Below are 20,056 nucleotides of genomic sequence, written 5' to 3'. Positions count from 1 at the left end.
AGGTGTGATGGGTTAGATGGTGGATGATCGAATGTGCTTGTTGTAGACAAGTGTTTTAAATAACAAAAATACTAAAAGTAAGTAAGTTTAAAAAAATAAAAAAAAGGCTGTAATGGCTATGACTCTGGTGCAGAGTAACAGCAAACAGAGCCTCAGGGTGTGCCCTCTCTACCCATAATCCAGAGCCAAGGGACAGGATCAGTGACCGCAGAGAGGATGGAGGGGGAGGTTACAGCACTCACCACAGCCATCAACTAGTCAATCTGTATCCACACACACAGACACAGACACACACACACACACACCAGTCTCCTTCCTGAGGGTGACCACTGCAACTGAGGGGGCAGGGAATGAGTGACAGAAACCCTTCAACTCAGTATGTCACACTTGAAATCTGAGATACAAGCACAAATTGGATTTTTTTTTTTCTTGCAAGAGGTTGCGTGTTTTGTTGAGCAGTAGAGAAACTGATGCGCAGGACACGCTACGCTTCGGCAAACAAAGTTGAGAAACAAGTGGCGGACAAAAGATGTCATAATCTACTGCAGACAGTTTTTGGAGCTGAAATGTGTTTTGTTTGGTGGCCTTGTGTAGATGGCTGCTGCTCCATTTTTGGCTGACAAGTTGCTGCCTCTCAACTGGGAGATCTGCAACCACAGAAGTCTCTGCTGGAGCTCAAGCTCATGCATCAAAATCACGAATGGAGAGTAACTTACACCACCTCATGTCAAAAAAAAAGTTTAACTATCCCTGCATGTAGTAAAACTGGGTTATTGTTGATCTCTCTCGCTTTACTAAACGTGATGAGAGCCAGGTAACGTACACACTGTGGATGGGTCATAAAAAAGAAAAGAGTATCTCATATAGACTTTAACCTAAATCCCATATGAATTCAACATGCTCAAGCTGCCTGAAAGTGGTTAAAATATGTCTTCCATGACGTTGACAGACCACTTTTCACTTCCCCTGTGGAAAATTCTTGACTTGTATATTTTGGTTACAACCTTTGCTTGGCTTATAACTGCATCTATAATCAGAATCTAAACAGGCAGATTTGGTATAATCATAATCATCACAATCAAGCTTTGATCCCAATCATCTTGACTGGATGTGTTTGGACCCAGCGATGATGCCTGAGTGAAGACTAAGGCATAACAAACAAAAGCAATGCAAGTAGGCCATCCCTAAACAGTCAGTCTGCCTTTTCCTCACTTATACCCTATCATTACTGCGGGGTCTATTTATAAAGCCCATAAATTCAGCTTGCCACATTGAAAGAGCCAAGTTACCAAGGAGTTTGTGGAATTGATGACTTTAAAAACCTCACCACTCTCCCTCTCTTTACCTCGCATAGTCTACTTGCGCTCGACTTGCCTTGGTCGCTCACAAATATTTCTAATGCTTGCGTTCTCCATCTGGTCCGGTCTCTACAAAATACAGGTCACTGCGAATCCACAGCGTGAAGCTCGTTCAGCAGCTTTCTGCAGAATGCAAGGCTATTTTTTCGCCCTCCCGTCTTTAACCGCAGAAATGCAGATCCCCCCCCCCCCGAGCATTCCTGTCACATTATTGCACCAAGCGCTGACGCACTGTATGTACACAAAAGCGGGCATATGCACACATACCGGTGTCCCATTTCTCCTTTCTGACCTCCTTCTTTCCCCTCATACACCTACCCAGCTCGCTTTACTGAATGAACAGGTAGTCCTGATGGGTAATCTTCCAGTTTTTACCCATTGCAGCCTATTCAAATCCGCTATTAACATCTGTGATGAAAAGATACAGAGATGAAGCTTTTTCAAAAGCCTCGGTGATATAAGATCTTCGGTTCGGGTCTCCTGAACTTCGAATACTAGCACCTGAACCAGCTCGCATGTTTACAAAAAGGCAGAATGACACCCAACACTAGCCCAGCACACTGGTGTTCTTAAGCAGCACTGTAAGTAACACAGTGATACAGACATCTGCCTGATGAGCACACACGTAATGGAAACACAAGCCTCTACATGTTTGACTTTTTTGCCAAGCCCTTAGCAATCAGCCCTTCAGTATGCTTTGTGTAGTAGTACACATATGGACACTTTGGAAACACTAATTTCACAGGACAAAACTAAAAGATATAAACATAGGATAACAAAAAAAATTCAAAACCATGTAGCGTTTAGTGATGCTAATGTGTTCATCCCACCTCGCACACATTAATAAAAAATGATCTATCAGATCAAATAAGATGTTGTACTTGACTTAGAGAATTAATCAAGTAACAAGAAGTGTGTTGCATATGCCTCAAGATAGTTGAGTTAGCTGTAACTCTAACTCAACTATCTTGACCGAGACCATTCTGCAGGGCCATGGGACTGCAGGTGTATGCGTCATTCCACAGGTAGTCTGCATCATGTTGGCCTAGTACAGCAACTGCATAGAGAAAACGCATGCTGCTCAGGGACCCATTATAAATAACTCTGCTGCCACAGCACAGCATGGCTCAACCTGTTCTGCTGTCCTTGTTCTGTCAGAGACTTAAACTGGTCAAAGTCCAACGCAAAAAAAAAGATGAACACAGTCACAAGACCATCCGAAGACTGAACTCACATAAACAGGGTTACAATAAAGAGCACAAACTCTACGTCTACGTCTTTAGACTAGGCAGACAGACTACAAACAACAAGGCTATTTTACACCTATATTTTATATCTTCATAATCGTTCATTCATTCTGCAGGGGTTTTACACATATACACCAAAAACTCGACTGAAACCTGACTAAAAAGCCAGTGTGGTTGGCATTGTTGACATACAAAATAAAAGACAACCATCAGTTTGACTGAATTTCCCACCAACTAATCATGATTCATCAAAGTGTGGTGAGAGACAACATAGACTTTTCACATAATTCTAGGAACCCCCTCGACACATTTTACCTTGAAAACCCAGAGAAGATAAGAGCAGACGTATTGACAGATCGATTGCAACCTTCACAATGTTGCTTTTATTATACAGACACAGACACACACATACCTCGGAAGTCACCTAAAATAACATCTAGCTAAACTGATATGTGGGATATATCACATGACATCAATGCAAAAATAACCTAATCTCATTTTCTTGCCCACCATTTCATTATATTTTGCCTGGAGAAAAACATTTTATACTTTTGAGCAACTATCTTGCTGACTGTGGTTGTGGTGTCACGGCAGAGAGAAGCTTGCTTGATAAGCGTTGCATTAGGAAACAACATAAGTTCCTCTAATGTGGTTTAGGTTGATGGTCCAAAGCAGCTACAGAGCTACATTTCTTAAAAACACACACTGACATACTACAATAGGCAACACACCGCCTCTACAGAAAAACCAACAGCTCTGTGAACTGTCAAAACATACAAAGCTTAGCTGAGATAAGACTGATTTATAGAGTTATTTGTGTGTATTTTAATATCTAATAACATACAAGGTAAGATTTAGGGGCTAATAAATAAATGTAATAAAGTTGAATATGAAAGCTGAGACCCTTGAAGCTCCCCTCTGAGAAAATGTTGGCTCGGCCATGATTGAAGCAATTATCTTTTCATCCGCTGTTTCACACAATTGCATCCACCAGGATGTGTAGACCAATTACAACTCAAGGCAGAGCTGTAATTGGTCTTCCTTCCCCCCACCATGTTCTTGTCCTCAACCACTGTCAGGTCTGCAGTGGGGTTTACAGAGTACCAGCCATTAGCAGGGGGCCATATGGTCGCTTTCTTTCAAAGATGGCAGAGAGACGTTGTGAGGGCTGCCTCATGTTCAAAAGCACGTATGGGATAGAACTGGCTGTATTGCAACACAATGTGGGTCTGTTTTCTGTTTGCAATCATTTAAAAGATATTGGGACAAGCTGCTGAGTGGAAGGAAACACATTTTGTTTAATATTACAGCTCCAATTTATGTCATTCATACATTTAGACAGCAGTAGGTGTTCATATGTGAAAAATATCTGAATTCAGTTACATCCCATCTCATCTCTTTTAGGAATTTAATAAACAGAGATTTGACTCTTAAGCTTTCTCCGAGGGATTGAGATGTTAATTAGATTTGGAATATGACAGATGGGGACCTTGATTGGATTGAATATGCTGATGCTTGATCCACAAGCACAGCGCAGTTGGCAGGGTCTACACCACAAGTGGGCTTACAGATGCACACACAAAACCGCCACACGCCTCCTGTGTAACTCAACCCACTACAACTGGAGGAGGTGGTCAGTTTTTTTTCTTTTTCTCAAATTAATTTTATTATCCTTGACTATTTTATATACAGTGTTTCAACAGAATTATTCTACAATGCTCAGAAAGGTTATATTCAATAGGTCTATAAATTAATTTAAATAATAGGCATTGCAAGGGCAAATATGTGGTACAAATTCATGTAATCTTTATTCCTGTCAAAATCACTTCCAGATTTGGTCTTGAAGACTTAATTTAAAGGCTGTCTGGCTGGCTGTGGTCTTTTAATTAATGAGATGTCACTTGCATTCATGTTACACACAGATGTTTTGTAGGTGCTTTTGAATCAAGAAATATGATGATGAAAAACTGGTCCACACTGCTTTCTTACGACAGTCATTTGCTCATAAAACTACACTCAAGCTAAACTAAAAATAAAATGAAATAGCCAAGAAAGGGTAAACCCATCCACACACACTCTCCAGCAGATCAATGTTTATAATTTAGACTCTTTAGTCACAGCTTGAGTGACAACATACGGCCTTTTAAATACATATATTTCATCATGAGGATATTACTTGCTAGTTTCGGCCACTGGAAGAGCACAACAGTGTTCAGACCAAAGTAAATCAGACAAATGGAAACAGAGAAACAGGAGACGGAGAGGAACTTCCAAGTGAAGTGCATATGTGCGTAATTTTAGTGTTCCTATGTATGATTACTTTTTTCCACCACCCAGACGTTAGTCATGTAGCGAGAGCTTGGGTTTTGCAGCTTGTGTGTGGAGGATTTTTATGCCAATGTGCTACTGCGTGGAAGAAACAACAACAACAACAGAAATTATCACACCCATGAACATTGAAGCTATATGATATATTAGAACAAAATGATAGCAATACTGTAATCTGCCAGCTTAATAGATCTGTTGCTGTATTACACTACTTGACCTATCAGTGGCAATCATGGCCATAAATTGTGCTCCATGGAGGGCGCATAATAACAGTGATGATACACTGGCAATTTGGATAAGTTGTAGTTGTTGCCCCCTTCTTAACTATTGTGGTTGGGTTTATGTCAACGACTCACTGTGGCGCTTTTACTGAAATCCAACAGAGCCTCTCTGACTCCCAAACAAAACAACAAGCCATTGACATGTAGGGTTAGTCACATTATCAAGCAGGCCTGGGGACATTACACTGCAACAAGTCAGCCTACATTCTCAGCTCATTCACACACAGGATGCTTTTAACTGTGGCTCTGACCAAACAGGCGACATGCTGCTATTATCATTACAGTCAGTTAGCATGTGAGCTAGCTCGATTTTGTGTTTTTTTTAAAAATGGGACGTTAAAAGTAGTTTCAATGTAAGGACGGTTAAACGTTTAAAAAGGCGCACATATCCACGGAGATACCTCATTATAACTTCCTATAACACCTCTATCAAAGCAAAGGTGGCCACATAAAAGGAAACATATATATCCAGCCAAGACATTAAAACAAAAATATTTCGACAAATTCACTTCAGCGTTTAAACTTAACAAGCTCGTTCAAAAAAAACAAAGTCAAGCAGCATTTTAACGTACCTTTCCCGGCTGTTTGTCTCATTGTCTTGCTGTAATCCTTGACTGCATTCCTCTCGATTCAAACCAGACTGGTGAGAAAATTAATGTTAACCAAAGTGTCTGCTTTTCGGTTAGTGTGGCGTGTGTGTGTGTGTGTTTTCTCCTTTGATGAGACCAACACTGACTTGTACCCAAAGCAGAGCAGGCTAACAACGGTGGAGTCCCAGCCAGACAAAGCTCCCGGTTGAGTCAGTTTGAGGGTTTGAAACCGGGGTGGGGAGAAAAAATAAAACGAACCGACAACAACAACAACAACAACAAAAAAACCGTAGCCTCCGTACACGCTTATATTAAATAAAGAAGACGAGTCTCTGAGATGAATTAGATTCAAAGTCCACGATTTCCTGACAGACTGTGTGCTTTCAGACCGGCTAACCAGCTAGCCTGTCGCTACTTCCTTTCTCTTTGCCTAAATAACAGAAGCAGTCTGAGCGGCGGAGAGAGAGAGAGAGAGAAAAAAAAAAGTTGAGGAAAAAAGGCTCAAGCCAGATTCATACAACGAAGGCGCCCTGTTGCTCCGGGACATTTATTAAAGAGCAGGGCCCTCTGCCGGATCACAGCGGCGGTACTACTACAGTGCTACACGACGGCACAAAGCGTCAGTAAGATTGATTAACTACCGGCTTAAGTGGATTATTAAAGTGGATAAAAGCTTATCACAGTAGACATAAATGATAACTGGGTGTATAAATTACTTTATGAACTCTTTTTTTTTGTCACTACGGAGAAAAAAAAGTCTCACTCTGTTGCTACTAGCAACCTGTGCCGACACAGTTCCAGAGCAGTTTAACTGACATTTTAACGTCCACCATTTTGACTCTTCTTTTATGAATGAGTTGGGGTTATGGTGATTTTTAAATTTGTGAAATGGTAATTTATTTATTTTATGTGATCATTTCACTGCTCAATAAGTTATTGGAAGCTAATATAATCTAAGTAACAGCATCAGATTAGACATTTGTTGTAGATTTGTTGGTACTTTGTGATTCCATGTTTTCTGGTTTCAAATACTATTTCTAATTATTGCTATCATTAAATGTTCTTTTATCCAGCCCTATTTTTTATAGTTTGCTCATTAAAATCTCTATATTAGAACTATTAAATAATTATTAAAGTATATAACTTCATTACAGTAGACATAAATGATAGCTGGGTGGTAAAATAGAATAGAAGATAGAATAGACAGAATAGAATAGATCTTTATTGTCATTGTCACAGGTACAACGAGACTGAAAGTGCTTCTAGTCAGTGCAATAAAATCCTAGCATTAAAGTGACTAGTGACTGTTAAAATAACTAGAATAAATAAGAATAAAAATACCTGAGACATTAAAATGTACTAAAATAAATAAAATTAAACATATGCTAAAATCAAAATAAATACTAAATATGCTAAAAGGAGCATACACCCATAACATAAAACATTAAAACATTGTGCACATCATTTTTTAGCAGCATTCACAGTGGCTATTGCAGTTGGATAAAAATTGTGTTTGAGTCTATTTGTTCTAGCACCAATGGCCCTGTATCGTCTGCCTGAAGGCAGCATTTTAAACAGGGGGTGACCAGGGTGTGAAGTGTCCTTTATGATGTTGTGGGCTTTCTTGAGACAATGGGATCTGTGTAGGTCTTCCAGTGCTGGGAGAGGGCAGCCGACAGTCCTTTGGGCGTTGTTGATGACCCTCTGGAGCGTTTTTCTCTGAGCCACTGTACTGCTGGTGTACCAAATGCATACGCAGTAGGTGAGTATGTATATAAAATTACTTCATAAACTCTATTTAAAACGGATAATATCATCCTAGTAGCGGCCAGTGCTGTTCTCTGACGGTACAAAGACTGCTGGCACACTTCCAGAGCAGTTTAACTGACATTGTAACAAAGCAAGGCACTTTTATCCTCTCTGCCCTTATGGCAGCATTTTATCGTATCTATACTCTTCTTTTATTATGAATAAGGGTTAGGCTGATTTTTTTATTTATAAAATGTTAATTTAGTTGTTTTTTGTGATAGTTTTCTGAAGCTGATATCTTGCCAATACACTGTTCTAGGTAACTGTTAAGCTGACATTTTTCTCTTTACCCTCATTCTTTAGGACTCAAACTCGCATTTTATTTAGTTATATAGCACCTCTCATGCAAACATACAGTCCAAAGTGCTTCACAGAGCAAATAAAAACAGAAATAACAACAATGAATAGAATCCAGCAGCATCCATAAATAAAATTAAGGCATACAATTCTAATAAATTATAATAAATAAAAGCCCAAGAAAAACAAACAAACAAACAAAAAACTGTATACTACTAGATTTATTGGTACTTTGTACATCCAAGTTTTCTGATTTCAAATACTACTTCTAATAACTACTATCATTAAAGGTTCTGTGTTTTATCTAACCCTATTTTCATAGTTCGATCATTACCTCCAGCAAAAAATACAAACACTAAACACAGTATGTTTAGCTCACTGCATAGATCTGTTTTTTAATATAAGGCATTCCTCAATATATTAGAAAGGCTAGTATGTGAAATGCAAAACCAACAATCAAAAATATACAGATACAGAAACTGTTATTTATATTTCAGTTTATAAAGAACTGTGTTTTATTCTACTTATATTACCATCTTCATCATCTAGACTCGTGGTGATGCTGCATGTTTTCCTCTTGACAGGAAAATATCTGTAATACCGTCTTCAGGCCACCAGATGTTGACTGCTCGACACCATGCAAGTGAGTATTGTTTCCTCAAAGTCTGGATGATAAAGCTTAAGCAACCACATTTGTTAGAGCTTGGGGTTGTTTCAGAAATTGCACCAACTGGCCAGATGGTGTCACCCTAATAAAAAGCTCTGTATTGTGACCGCTAACCTCTCAAACCATTAGACTGAAATTACCTTATTTATCCTCTGAGGCTCTCTGGGTCTAGTGCAAACATCAAGTCGTTTGACTGACAAATTGTCCATAATTTCCAACAGTTTTTTTTACACAACCAATTTTAACTGTTTCCACATCACAGAGTTCTCATATTTGTTGTTGTTTGACCACAACACACAATGGAAGTTGATGTCAAAGACCCGCAGCAGGAAGGGAGGTGGTTTCCCCAATGTTTAAAGCTCCACTAATCAGCATTTTTCAATATTAACAATGAATCAAGTGGCTGTGTGTAATGTGAAAGGGCTGGTGGTGCAGTGGATGTCGAAGTAGGCAATCATTTACTTGTATGTAAACTCCTAACACTTTTCAAAGGCTGCACTACATATGTTATGGAGAGCACCTACCCTCTACTTTAAAGAGTGCTTATGAGTTGGTGGAAACTTTGGTTGCAATGAAATCCTTCAGACTGATGGCTCTCTCTTATGTTTATCCATCCTACATGTCAGGACTGTGTATCCGTCAGCTTGTTGTGGAGTTCTTCTGCACTCAAGTAATCAAAAAACTAGTAAATGCAGCTTTAAATGATTGAATAACACCCATGAATTACAGCAGAAAAATGCTGCACACCATGCAGAAAAAAAAGGGAACTTCACCAATTTTACACATCAAAGTCTGTTTACTACTAGAGTACTACCGCATATGTGAAAAAAAAAGTGTTTTTAAGCCTTTTGCCTCCAGAGGAAGCTTCTAAAATCATCATATCTCTTAAGTAAGCATTGGTTGGTGCTGAAGACTACAGAAAATTAAAAACTTTGGGAGTGTTTAGTGCATAGACCTTTGTAGCACGCCAACACAGCTGAATCTCCAACCAGACCATTGGTAGTCAAGTTACATTGTAGAAATGTACGTGCCAGATTTTGACAAGAAATAATATGTTTCTGCTGCATTGATTTTACTGTCCTTCATAAAGTTAGAGCATGGTCGCTTTGATTGACAGGTGGGTGTCTCTTCACAGGTGGCTTGTTTTGCAGCCATTCAGCCCGCATTCATCTTTGGCCATTTTTGCCAGCAGAGATAGAAATGTCAAGACGACAATGGCAAGACCTATCACTCTGAGATTCACAACAGCATCTTCAGAAATCTTTGGGTTTTTCTATTCCTACGCTCCATGACAACACTGGTGCTGTCAGTGTTGCAGATATTTCTTAAAGTCTGTGTAAAGTAAGAATAAATATGTGTTCTGAGTTTGTCACACCAAGAAAGAAAGTGTTATTAACCACCCAGCCAAATTTGAATGATTAAAAATATCTTCAGGTTTATGAAATTAGGTGTCAAATTAGGTGTATTCTCAGTTCTAGGACTGTGGGGGCGTGTTCAGAAAATGGCATGACTAACTTTGAAACACTTTCAGCAAGATTAATTAATCTCGATCTTTCTGCTTGGGGTGCAGGGGTATGCTCAGGGTGGCCTCAGTGTGTCATCGAGCCACCCTTTAGGACCGCCCAAAACATCCTGGACTGAAAACTGGTGAAAAACTGTTAAACCTCCAACTGCACATTTCAGTAATATATATATCGTTCAAAGTCTTTTCACATTTCAGCAACTATTTTCCAACATACTGAATGTATTTCGAAAGAAATCGCAGAATTGGCTGACTTTAAAGAATTGAAGAATTTATTGCTACATTTACCATCAACACTGATTGGATGGCAAATTTCCCTTTTAAGTCAGCCATCAATTCAATCACTTATCAAAGGCTCTTGTTGTGATATTTTTGGCTGGAGGAGCAGCAAAATAAGTTTAAACAGTTCAGACAGCAGTACAGCGGCAATAGACCTTTTTCACAGCAGACATTTCTACATAAAATAGTGTAAATACAGATGTTACCAATGATACTAATTTAGGTTCTGTTCCATTTAGGTTAAACATAGTGAGGGTGTTGCTGTGCCGCATGCTGGTTCACTGGAAAGGCTCTGCTGCAATAAATGTAACAGAAGCTTAATTAGCATAATTGGAAACATCTGTGTTGACTCTACCCTGCTGTTAAAAAGGTCAATTTTTCTGAGTTGACAAGACCCCAAAGTGCATCACACCCCATTTGCTATGTTTAATATCAAATCAACAATATTTCAAATGGCAAAAAATGTTGTAAAAAGTGTAACATAAACGAACACTCTCAGGTCTGGTGCTGCATGTGCTTGGGCATAAGCTGAACTACCAAAAACTGAACACAAAGATAAATATGGAAGTGTCTTTGTTATTCCCTCAATGCTGACACTAAGAAAACTCCTTGGCCTTGGCGTAATGTCCGTTCTAATGGACTCTCACTTCTACATATGTTCATGACTAATCATTTAGGTCTCACTGTGATTTCTGCAGTGCTGCAGTCTAGGTTTGAGATATCACTTTACCCAGTGTAGAGTCTGCATAGACAAAGACATACAGTGCAGGTGCACCTGAACCTGAAACTCTAGGTATGATAGGCTGGCAACAGATGTTGATGCTCTCCCAGCCAGTCACATACTGTGGTAGGCTTCAGCCCCCTGCAATTCTGAACAGGATTAACAAATAAGATGATGGTGGGAGTAGTTTGGTAGATATCATCAGACAAACAAAAATACAACTGGACTGACTTGAGGACACAAGCAAACTGTAAAAGCTTGAAAAAGCATGCAAGCCCATTGCTTTAAAAGAACAAGTAAAGTGGAATAGGTATTGTATGTACTACTAACAAATGTGTTTTTAGTGTTGCACACTTGAGTTTAAGTAAGTAAAAGTCTGTATAGAGTACTTGCAGAATTACTATTTCAAACAGCCAAATCATTTCAAGTGAAATATACTGTACACAACCTAGTGAGCCAAGGCTGAATGTGTTTATCAGTTAAAACACACACACACACACAGTTGTGGTTTGAAATACGCACTTTGTGGTCAGGCTTCTTTGAAGTTCGAAGTGTTATTTTCGGAATAAGGGCGTTTTCAACTGTCACCGTGGGTGTTGTTAACACCTCAGCTTGCAGCTTGTTATATATGTTTCTTTTCTTTCTTTTTCCTTATTCTGTTTACAAGAACGCCACGCTATCATTACATTTAGATAGAGTATCATCTTTCTTATATGAAAATGTTTAGTGATGCATGTCTGGGTTTTTTTTTTTTCGGGACTGAAAAAGAGAAGTTGTTTTAGAAATTGGGTGCTTTGATTTCATAGGGAGTATCCACGAATGTCATGTCTCATTAGTGCTACATGCTCTACACATACTTCTTTATCTATCTATCTATCTATCTATCTATCTATCTATCTATCTACTGTAGGTAGGCCTCAGTTATTTGTATTGTTTCTGTCTTTACATGTGCTCTTCTTTCTTGAGTGGGGAACTGTTGAGTAAAACCACTCCAGTGATGGACATACGCTAAATGCAAGATGACAGATAATATGCACTTGCAATTTTTACTATTGCTAAAGTAACATTTTCTATGAGCAAGAAAAATATTTTCTTAGAGAAACATTCGGAGCATTGGTATGATTATCGTCATATTTTCTCAAAGGTTTCATTTGACCTTTTTTAGCATGCTTTTGAAGCATTTGATAAATGATAATTATAGTGCAGTGATACAATTAGAGCCTACTTTGCTGAAAGCTTGAAATATATAATCATAGCTCTTTGAGAACTCTGCTCTGAAGGACAAATGTGTCCAGCCACGAGTTCTGGTTTTACTCAAATTTGAGTGGTTTCTTGATTTTGGGGTCTGGCATCAGTTTCTTGGTGTTCACAAGATGTTCTCTGTATATATTTTGTGTTCATGGTTGACTTGAAAGTATTCATGGTCTCATTGCCACTGCCTGTCTTAGGACATGTGGTTAGAGTCTGCTGGTGCGTGGTCGGAGGTTTGTTAAGTGTGCCATACATCGTGACAGCATGAAGTTGATAGTGTGACAGTGGCCTGCATACCCGCACAGCTGTGCGATGAGATGTATGAAACCTAGGGAGGGGCACATTTCCATCTGATTGAGAGTTCCTGTTTTTCTCTTGTACTTTCTGAGAAATATTGAGAAAAATAAAGTCTAATTTGAGGCTTTTGTAATAATGCCTTGGTCGGGTGCCATTGTATCGTAATTGCAAATGAATCTTGCCACATGTCTATCTATGTCCTCAAAAACATTGAGTCATGCTACTCGTTACATTTACAACTGGCCTGTTTTGAAATACCCTTTCCCGTATGTTATCGTAGGGCAACTTGAGCAATAGGATTTTAAGTGCTGCTGGTAAAATTTCATGTTCTGGGCAAAACATGATGATCATGACACACCAGAAAATTGGTAGAAAATTGTTAAATATCAGTTAGAATAAAATAGATTTTTTTTTCAAATATCTAGGAGATACTTGTCTAGCAACTTCTTCGACTTATTCGACTGGTATGCAACTGTGAAATTGTCACAGTTGCTTTTACTGTTTACAAAGTGATGGAACAAAAGTGACTGCAATCTCTCTGTTGCATATCGAGTGTGTGTGTGTGTGTGTGTGTGTGTGTGTGTGTGTGTGTGGGTGTGGTGTGCGTGACCCGATTTGGCTTACTTCCCCATCAAAATGCCCTGCAAAAATCTCTATCTCCTCAGAGACTCAGCATCACGACCAGCAGCCAGAGTAAGTACTCTCCACAGCGTCTCACTTCATATTCACGTCACTCTACAAACTAATGATAATTACCTGCAATATTTTTCATCGACTTATGTTAACATTTGAATACAATGTAAAATATTTGAAGTTTTCAGACAATTTTCAACAGATTTTGAATTTTCAGAATTTCAATATTTGACAAGGAAAAATGCATTTTTTAAAGTTTGTGCTTTTAGATTTTAGTAAAAACAGTATTAAACCATGGGAAAAAACTTTATTTAGTCATTTTTAAATAATTAATGTCACTGAAGACAGTTTTAGGGGAAGAAAAGTCAAAATTGAAAACACAGATGTTATTGCACCTTTTGCACTTAATTATTAGTGTTTTTACTTAATTATTAGTGGAGTTATTCAGTCAGCATTTTTTTTTAAAGATATTTCATGAAAGAATTTTGCAGTATTCTTGTCAGAAACAATGTTTGTATTTCTTCCATGTGGTGATTTAAATGCCCTCTGCAGCTGCTCACTCATCCTGTGTTAACCACAGCAAGGTGGGGTGCCACACGAGGAAGACATTTAAATGACGCCTTTTAAAATGATTGAGGAAGCATACAAATGGGAGTGAGAGCGAGGTGACTTTCGTTAGATTTTTGCACAGATGCTGCAGCGTTCTTATCTCTTCTTCTTTTATCCTCTCAGGTGTGTGTTGTGCACAGGCAGAGCTCCCGTGGTTAGAGTGTGACGATAGCCTGTTTGATCACAGGAGTTTCTCACTAATTCCCGTGCAGCTCGTACCAGCCCGGTTCAGCCTTGATCTTGACCAGCCCAGCCGTCACCATGAATGTCCTCTCCTCCCTCACGTCGGCCTCCTCGTGCCCCCACATCTACCACTTACCCAGTTACCCAGACAACACCACTACCACAACTGGAATCAGCCATGTGATTCTGCGGCATTACAACCACACTGGCCGCCTGCAGAACAGGACCATCTCAAACACCCAGAACAACATCAGTGCATCCATGGCCGTCTTCCTCTTCATCAGTATTCTCATCATCCTGGAGAATCTGGTAGTCCTGATGGCCGTCATGTCCCGCATCCGCCACAGCCAGCGCTGGGTTTACGTCTGCATTGCCAACATCACGCTCAGTGACCTCCTCACCGGCACTGCCTATGTGGTGAATATCTGTTTGTCTGGTAGCCAAACGTTTCGCCTCACCCCGGCACTGTGGCTCTTCAGGGAAGGAATGCTGTTTGTGGCCCTGTCAGCTTCCATATTCAGTCTGTTGCTGATTGCCGTAGAGCGTTACACCACCATGATAAAGCTAACGCCACACAAGTCAGCCAGAAAGAGTTACTACAGGATCTTTGCCTTGGTAGCACTCTGTTGGGTCTTTGCGCTGGTGCTTGGCTTTCTCCCCCTGCTGGGTTGGAACTGTGTGTGCAGCCTGGAAGGATGCTCCACCCTCCTGCCTCTCTACTCCAAGACCTACATCTTTTTCTCGCTCGTCATCTTCTTTGTCATCCTCCTGGCTATTGGCGCACTCTACAGTGCCATCTACTGCCACGTACACAAGAGTGCACAGTTTAGTCCTCCGCGTAGTCGTAACCGCTCCTTGGCTCTGCTTAAAACTGTGATCACCATTGTTGGGGTCTTTATGCTTTGCTGGGGGCCACTGTTCCTGCTGTTATTGGTGGATTTCTTCTGTGTCTCCCGTCAGTGTGCATTGCTGTTAAGTGCTGACTTTTGCATCTGCCTTGCTGTCCTCAACTCTGGCTTGAACCCCATCATCTACACCCTGGGAAGCAGTGATATAAGGAAGGCTATCGTTGAGCTGCTGTGCTGCTGCTGCCTGAAGTCTGGCCTCCTGGAGAAATTCACATCCAAGGAGACCAGCAGCACCTCGGGGAGCAGGAGGGACAGTCTGAGGAACAGTTTTAGCAAGATCAGAAATCTGAGCGTGGCCTCCCCACCATCAACGCCTAACAAGTCTCGCAGGGGACCCAAAAAATATAGGCTGAGCTCGACAACCAGCTGCCTGTCAGTTTCAAGTGGTTAAACCACAACATGCTCCCCTCCCAAGCAAACAAGATCTATGTGCACTGATACTTATCTAACGGTTTCCTCCTAGTTTTGTTTTGAATGTTCAATCCTTTGCTGGCAAGTACTTGCACTGATGATTACACACTGTCAGAAAAACCCACAAAAAATATGAATTAATCCTTAAGTGTGAAAAAATATCAAAAAAAGCAGGACTGTTTTTGTGTTAGAAGAAATTCTTTCTCTCAATGTATTTTACACATTTGTAGCATTGATATATTTTTGCACTGTATATCTATTACTGTCAAAACAAAAGCCAAAAAAAAAAGAAAGTATTATTTACAATAAGCATTATCTGCAAGTGTATAATGTATAGAATGGGAAAATGTACATACCTGTGCTGCATTGTACTATAACATTTTGTGTAAGCCTGATGTTTTATTGTATACAAACAACCGATGAAATATGAATAAAGTTTATTTTGGTCTATATATGAGCGCATGCTGTTTTCAGTGAGTATACTACTTCTCATTTCCTCTGGAGGGAGACACATCATCAAAGCCTGCACTGGCTCCTGCAGACGGATCAGATGATTCAAACATGATACATGATACATCACAGTGACCACAACACAAACATTTGATAGATTTCTAAATTCACCATATCAACATTTTAAATACCCCATCACATTAAAATATCATATATTAAGCTCTGCCAAAAACAAGATCATTGTTGATTGATTGGTTTAATGCAGGCTTTGTACATGAGAGGAAATATTCTTAAGTTGAGTTTTAAAGGCTTGTTTTCTTCGGTGCTCTGCTCTTTCCTTCCTGCTTTTCTGACAGGATGACTGATTGAAGTTCAGTGCAGAGGAGGTGAGGGCTGGGACTGCAGCCTCAAGGGCACACACAGCCAGGGCTAATTGATAAATACATTATGACAGTCTGGCAGGGTAGATACGGTTTAGTGAATAATATGCACCTATAAGATACACAGGCTTTACACTGTACTTCTGTTACTGCGTACTGGAGCAAGATGTTTTGTCTTGCAGTGAGATTGTATAGTATTTTGACAAAGAAACAACAGTCTGGTTTTCTGAAAAGGCAGAGAATGCAAAGTAAGTGTGTTCTCTGGCTGTTCCACCAGATCGCTAGAAGAAGGTGCTGTCTCAGTAGCGGTGAGTCAATACTGTGCTGCTATGTTGAGGATATGAAAGTTCACACTTTCAGTACTTTACTTTCTGACGTATCTATTTTCACACATGGGTACTAGCCCGGGTTCTCACATCATATCATTAATAACCATTTACATCTAAAAAGGCCTATTTCTCTATAGCATTAAAGATTCATGACTAATTAAGCAACAAATTCAGAAAAAATAGGCATACTTTATATTTGATTTTGATTTGATTAGATTGGCAGTTGCCTTGAAATGTCACCAAACAACCCACCAACGGTCATCTGACTCGGTTTCAAATGTTGCTAAATGCTGATTGGGGCTTAGAAATTACATGACTTCACCGATTTTCTGACTCAGACCCACCTACTTCATGCCACTGAGAAGAGAAATCTCACATGTAATATGTAAAAAACAAAAAACCACCCATTAAAACGTTCAGACAGCGTTTATGTGGCTCCAACCTGAGCAAGAAGTCAAGAGGCCTGTTTTGTTTTTACTTAAGCAACTATTTAAATCGTGCATGTTTTACTGAGTTAAACACCATTCAAATAATAAACTAAGCTATTGTGTGGACATTCTGAACATATATGTAACAGGATACCACTGTAATGATTATTACAAATTCTAGTTGACAGATCAGTTTCCTGATAAACGTCCACAGTGTGGTTGTTGTTTTTGCGTGTGCGTGTGCATGTGTGTGAGTCATATCCATAATGCTGACGATAAGAGAGATTAGGCAAGATGGTAAAATGGTGAAAATATCCTTAATCCTTCTTTTCTCAGCCAGAAATTGCTGAATATTGTTCTGAAGTGTCCCTGGAGACTTCATTGCTGAAGCCACATTTTCTCTTTAAGTTAGCCTCTGTTCCATTAGCCTGAAGTGCATTTTCTCATAGAGGAAGCTCAAATATGATGCTGGGGTTTTGTGTCCATTGTCTAATGAGTGCTTATTTATTTCTGTTGCATGTGATTTACAGCACCTATCCCATGAGATTTAGCAACAGACATGCTCTGAGCACCTAGTAGGAGTTGGGTTCAATTCTGATAATAATAATAGTCTCTTATTTTTGTTTGAGAGAACAATGGAACAAGAAATTACACCAGAGTAATGAAAGTGGAAAGCAAATTAATCTAGAATATAAGAAAATAGTCTGGACTCTGTAGTACACTTTATATTCATGCAAACTGAGGACAAGAAAGTCAATTTGTCCAACAAATTATTGTTGTAGCTCGATCTAACAAAGATACCAATAACAAAAATAAAAGTCATCTATCAAAAAAATTCACTCGCAGGGCGGTTTTTAGCTCAGTCGGTAGAGCAGCCGCCCCATGTGCAAACACTCTTGCTGTGGAAGCCCAGGGTTCGAATCCGACCTGTGGCTCTTTCCCGCATGTCATGCCCCATCTCTCTCTCTCCCCACATTTCCTGTTTCTCTTCAGCTGTCTCTATCAAAGTAAAGCTTGAAAAGGCCCAAAAAAAAAATATCACTCGCTTATCAATAGCAACTTTTGACGTCAAAAGGGTGTGAGCTGCATAGGCTCGTCAGTGACTAGCTGAAGAAGCAAATGAGGCGTTGAAGTGAGAAAGGAAGAACTTTGCTTTCATCCTTTTACCTGAAACCGCCGCCCACGCAGTCACTGAGGTGCAGTGTGATAACAGCAGAAAAGCTCACATACTGTACATCTCTTGATTATTTATTATGTGCAAATGACAGTGAAGCAGCTTCTAAATATGTATTTAATTGCAAATGTGTATGCATAACCTCACATGCATTCTGTAGATGTGTGGGAGTGCATATACTCATAGACAAGAATGCTCATAAACACACACGCTCTGAAGTTATTTATGAGTTTTTTTACAAGTAAAGATTTCTGAGGCCGGCTCTCCTCAAAAATCTTTTTGTTTTTAGTGGCTGGGGAAGGAAACAAGTCATTGCTGGTTGTGTGTATACGTTTGTGTGAGTTACCCGCTCATGAATTCCTTCACCTTTACAGTTAAGAGTAGGGGATAAGCCTCCCTCATCCGAGGTCCTGGCTCTGCTCCAGGTCTCATACCTGATAAAAAAAGCAACGGCAAATTCCAGCCTTTATTAGCTCTAAGCTGAGAGACATTTGTTGTATCATATTTGACATGTCAGGGGCTGATCACCAATCCAAGCTGCACTCTTTCCTTCTCCCCTTACAACAACAAGGCCTTTTCTCTGCTCTAAATGAGGTACGATGGGTTAATGATGGTTGCGTGCAGACGTGGCTATGCTCTCAATAATTACCTTGCTGGCTTTGCCTCCAGGTGTTCAGCAGACAGCTAATGATGTACTGTCTGAGGAGAGGGGAAGGCAGTGGGTGAAGCACAGAGAAGCTACACGGGGAAGAGTGTGATATGTTGCCATCAGCACTGCGACAACTCGATATCACACGTACAGCACAAAAAATGGATGTAATGGTGTGGAAAATGTCTACAAACATCATGGATAGGCTAAATTTTGTTTTCAGCTTGTCAAAAACTGCAATCAGTTCAAAGTATGTTGAATATATTAAACTTTATTGTATTATTTCCATCATTCCCATCAGTTATAATAATATTTAATCACTTAATAGCTGAGATACAGGACTGACTGCACGTGGCACTGCTAACAGACACAGCAATCAATTTAAAGGGATGCTCCACCCAAAACCTCTTTTGAGGTTAAACACAACACATGAAGGCTTGAAGGGCTGGCCTGTAGGTTTTTTTTTGCAGCTCTTTCAGGGCGGATGTCAATGTGTTTTAGACAGCAGTTATGAAATGACCCAGTTTTTCCAATGTTCTGGTTTCAATATTCATACAACACCCTCTCAAGGAAGTGCACAACGGTTTAGTTTGTGGATATGAAACAATACACAACAGACTTTGACATCATTTTTTATTTGTGTGATATTATATGGTCCTTTTTGTCCATCTCTGGCCTCCAAAAATCATTAAATCCACCTTCAACCACCTTCTACTACTCTTGAGAAAAATCAACATACAGTCAACAAAGATTGTTTGTCATCTACACGGGACATTAAACCACCCAGAGACAGAGAATTCTCCCAACATCCCATCATAAATGCCCCCTGCATCAGCTCTTGAAAGAGTCTGTTTGTTTGGGGATTTGCAACATGATGATGCATTCAGAAGAATGAAAGAAGTGATCACATGAGAACCAGGTCCAGTCTTAGCCTACTTTCATCCCAACTCAGACTACAGGATGCAACCAAATATGGACTAAGCACAGTTTTACTCAAAGAAAAGACTATTGCGTCTGGGCCGCTGACTGTGAGATCAGCTACACTCTGATTGAGGAAAAAGGTATTTTGTTCAGACAAAAAGGTTTCCAACATTGTGTGTATGACTGTTGTGGAAAAAGTGATCACTTACACCTTTGCACAGGCAAAGCTGCAGAAATGTGACGTTACTAGTTTCCAATGGCCCGACATGGAAAGGCATAGACAGTAGTGAAATAACATAGTTAGGTATGTGCATTTAGTCTCTATAACAGTGAG

At 39.7% G+C, this 20,056-nt stretch overlaps 2 protein-coding genes and 1 long non-coding RNA gene across 13 annotated transcripts in view; 2 read left to right on the top strand and 1 right to left on the bottom strand.

The window, feature by feature from the left end:
* The window catches only part of myo9b (myosin IXB), a 52,550-nt gene extending 46,322 nt beyond the window's left edge, over positions 1–6,228 (bottom strand). For 5 of the 11 annotated variants that reach the window (XM_027289942.1, XM_027289946.1, XM_027289948.1 and 2 more), the window contains exon 1: positions 5,787–6,224. The gene's annotated coding sequence lies outside the window, so the exon portion shown is untranslated. Of the gene's footprint in view, positions 1–2,331; positions 2,416–5,786 lie in introns of all 11 variants that reach the window. The other 6 variants (XM_027289944.1, XM_027289945.1, XM_027289951.1 and 3 more) reach the window with 6 other exon arrangements.
* A 949-nt stretch (positions 6,229–7,177) lies between these two features.
* LOC113747956 (uncharacterized) lies at positions 7,178–10,053 on the top strand. The gene is made up of 3 exons (XR_003464021.1): positions 7,178–7,566; positions 8,495–8,553; positions 9,713–10,053. It is a non-coding gene; the product is annotated as an uncharacterized LOC113747956 (long non-coding RNA).
* A 3,154-nt stretch (positions 10,054–13,207) lies between these two features.
* On the top strand, positions 13,208–15,843 carry s1pr4 (sphingosine-1-phosphate receptor 4). The gene is made up of 2 exons (XM_010729703.3): positions 13,208–13,340; positions 14,013–15,843. Exon 2 carries the CDS (start codon positions 14,151–14,153, stop codon positions 15,369–15,371), a length of 1,221 nt encoding a protein of 406 aa, XP_010728005.1. The 5' UTR covers positions 13,208–13,340; positions 14,013–14,150; the 3' UTR covers positions 15,372–15,843.
* Positions 15,844–20,056: the final 4,213 nt, after the last annotated feature.

Source organism: Larimichthys crocea, chromosome XVII (assembly GCF_000972845.2).
Source record: "Larimichthys crocea isolate SSNF chromosome XVII, L_crocea_2.0, whole genome shotgun sequence".
NCBI lineage: Eukaryota > Metazoa > Chordata > Actinopteri > Sciaenidae > Larimichthys > Larimichthys crocea.
This window is presented reverse-complemented; position numbering and strand designations above follow the sequence as displayed.